At 30.2% G+C, this 3,356-nt stretch overlaps 1 protein-coding gene across 1 annotated transcript; it reads right to left on the reverse strand.

Annotated features, from left to right (window-relative positions):
- Positions 1-300: 300 nt before the first annotated feature.
- Positions 301-800, reverse strand: LOC107634252 (uncharacterized). Its single transcript, XM_016337802.3, has one exon. The coding sequence runs from the start codon at positions 734-736 to the stop codon at positions 530-532; it is 207 nt and encodes a 68-aa protein (XP_016193288.1). The 5' UTR covers positions 737-800; the 3' UTR covers positions 301-529.
- Positions 801-3,356: the final 2,556 nt, after the last annotated feature.

The following is a 3,356-nucleotide window of genomic DNA, read 5'->3' on the forward strand; positions in this document are numbered from 1 at the left end:
ACTGTACTGCTCTTGAATTAAGATTGGTTCTCGCACCCAAAACTGATGATAGAATAAAAAATGGTCATGGAGGGAGGAACATATTTGATCGATGTGGTCTGCCTTATTATGCATATTGCTTACTTTCATTTTCAATTTCCAAATAAATAATTGATACACATTTTCAGCTTTTTAAGCTACCTCAATTCTTGTTCAATCCGCCTCCTTATAGTTGCAACTTGCAAGTTGCAACTCTCAAACAAATAATATATGTAATAGTAAAGAACAAAAAAATGCACAAAGGCACAGATAGAAGCGATCATGATTCTCAAATTAACATGGAAGTGATTGACTACAACATATAATGAAGAAAAAGAATAATTAGCAAAAAAAAAAAAAAAGCAGAAGATAAATTAGACTACTAACTACTCGTAGTTGGTGAAGTTCATCGCGAACTTCTATTCAAATTCATCTCAATGTATGTTGTAAAGAACAGAAAGAAGTCGAATTGCATTTCACGAATGGATGACGATGATGGTGGGTGGTGGGACTAATGGTAGGAGCGAAGAACAGCACCGCAAAAAGTGCAGATAATGGCTCTCCAAGACTTGCAGTAAAAGGGAACACAGCAAAACCTGGTGGCGGTTTTCATGTCGGCCACGCTAGCTCCACCGCCGCACCGGCTGCATATTCCCGCCGCCGGTTTGCTCCTCCGTACTTTGCGCGTTTGGTCCACCAAGAAACAGAAGCATACCATGATGCTTTGCGTTGCTTACTAGCTTCCTTATTCAACTTTCTTTTTCTTTGAGCCAAGTGAAGTGAGACAAAGAACGAGGATCGAAAAGCAAGGGCCTCCTTATGGGCTATTATATAGGGTATGGATAAAAGGGCATAAGGGACGCTCTCATAAAGACACGTAAAACGTCTATTTTATAATAATAATAATAAATTTTGTCTTTGCAGGTACACTCCACTCCTTTTGTATTGCTCGTACCTTCACATCTACAACGAACATAAAGAACTCGGACTTTGAGGAGCGGACGTCTGACCTTGTAGCACATAGCTCGGCTAGTCTCGAGGAGTTGAAGCCGACCTATTTCCCAGGCAAGATCAATTGGCGCCAATTGATCTTGCCTGGGAAATAGGTCGGCTTCAACTCCTCGAGACTAGCCGAGCTATGTGCTACAAGGTCAGACGTCCGCTCCTCAAAGTCCGAGTTCTTTATGTTCGTTGTAGAACTTAACACCATAACTGACTTAAGCATTGGAGTGTCATTGCAGGTACACTCCACTCCCTTTGTATTGCTCGTACCTTCACATCTACAACGAACATAAAGAACTCGGACTTTGAGGAGCGGACGTCTGACCTTGTAGCACATAGCTCGACTAGTCTCGAGGAGTTGAAGCCGACCTATTTCCCAAGCAAGATCAAATTTAAATTTTTTTTAAGAATTTAATTATATTTTTAAATTTTTAGAGATTTAAATGTTCACAAAACAAAAAGTCAGGGATATATTTTTTTTATTAAAAAATTTAAAAATATTCAATTTAGATTGTGTAATTCGATCAGATCAAATTGGGTCTAATCATTATAATGCCGACAATTATGTTTATTATTGTTACTATAATAAATCGATTTTATTCTTATTTATTAAAAAATAAATTATTAATCGACTTAATAAAGATATCAAATAATAATATAACACATGTAAACGCCTTTAAAAAAAGACATTTTTAATGTAATCGATTTTATTCTAATTTGTTAAGAAATTTAAAAATAATCTGTTCATTAATACGTCCAATAATAATACGACACGTAAACATCTTTACAAAAAAGACGTTTTACGTATCTTTATGAGAGCATCTCTATGAATAAATACCAAATAACAAAAAAGAAAAAAGTTAATAAAAAGACAATCATGCTCCAACATGGGGCTTTTTTTTTAACAAATAAAAATATTTCATATTTATTATTTTACATAAAAATAAATATATTTATCATTTTACGTATTATTTTTTAATTTCACAGGCACACAATTTCTAAGTCAATGCCTATAAAATAAAAAAACTAATGTTTATAATTTCATAAACAGTGCTAATAAAATTGGACAAGCAAAAAACAGATCAATAAAAATGTCAATAAATTAATCGTTTTTTTGTTTGTCTAATTTTGCTGACACTGACTACAAAATTACAAACATTAATTTTCTTTCACTATTAATGCCTGCAAAATTAAAACATACTACGTAAAATAATAAATATTTTTATTTTGTTGTAAAATAATAAATATGAAATTTTTTATTTATTAAAAAAAACCTCCAACATGAATGCCACTAGTAAATAATATAGAAAACTTATAAGGATCAACAATTTTAATTTATATTGAGTAGTATTATTAATTAGTGTGTGTTTGGATTCACGTTGGTCAAATTGGAGTTTGAGTAGTACTATTAGTAACTCAAGATTTTTAATATAATAATTTTATAATTTTTTTAGTTAATATTTTTAAATATTATTAACTAATTATTGGTTCAACAAAATAAATTATATTGATCATGTAGGATTTTTTATTAGTAATTATAAATATAATCGAATTATATTGTTGTAAAAAATAATTATTCAAATAATAGATTATTATTAATTAATTTAATAATTAATTTTTTATAGATTTAATTATTTTATTAGTCTATATAATTTTATCAAATTTTTAATTGGGTCTTTATATATTTTTTCTATTCAATTGAATCTCTATATCATCTTAAATTTTGTAATTAAATTCTTGTCGCAACAAAACCGTTGGAATTAATAGAGTATTCCATTAAACAAAACGAATATGCCTAACTTAGTTTATTCTAATATTTTCGTGATGATAACTTAATTAAAAATAAAAAATATAAAAATTTAATTAAAAATTCGATTAAAATTATAAAAATCGATAGAATAATTAAATTTTTTTTAGACTTATAAAATCATTTTATAAAAACTAGTTGGTAAACACCAGTTAACATAAAATTTTGAGATATTATTTAGATTCTAAATGCATAATTTTTAAATAAATGTAAGTTTTTTGTTTAGTAGATTATTAATTAATTTTTATTGTGCTCCTAAACGCATTAATTGCAAAAATAATGATGCGGTATGGTCCATTCATTGCAATTTGCAAATACGTTTTACGTTTAAAGTTCGAGCAATGTTTTAGAAGTGAGACAGTGGGTTAGAATCTCAACCGTTGGATTTGTTGAAGTGAAGTGGGCTATGGGATAGTTGTTCGAAGTTTAGTGAAGGTGGGACTGCGGTGGTCCCTAGGGTCAACAACTGGTCAATAGCTGTGAGTGGCCTGTGATATTGTTCCACGTGTGTGGTCCAGCTGGAAGAATA

The sequence above is a fragment of the Arachis ipaensis genome, chromosome B3 (genome assembly GCF_059453495.1).
Source record: "Arachis ipaensis isolate K30076 ecotype BB chromosome B3, ASM5945349v1, whole genome shotgun sequence".
NCBI lineage: Eukaryota > Viridiplantae > Streptophyta > Magnoliopsida > Fabales > Fabaceae > Arachis > Arachis ipaensis.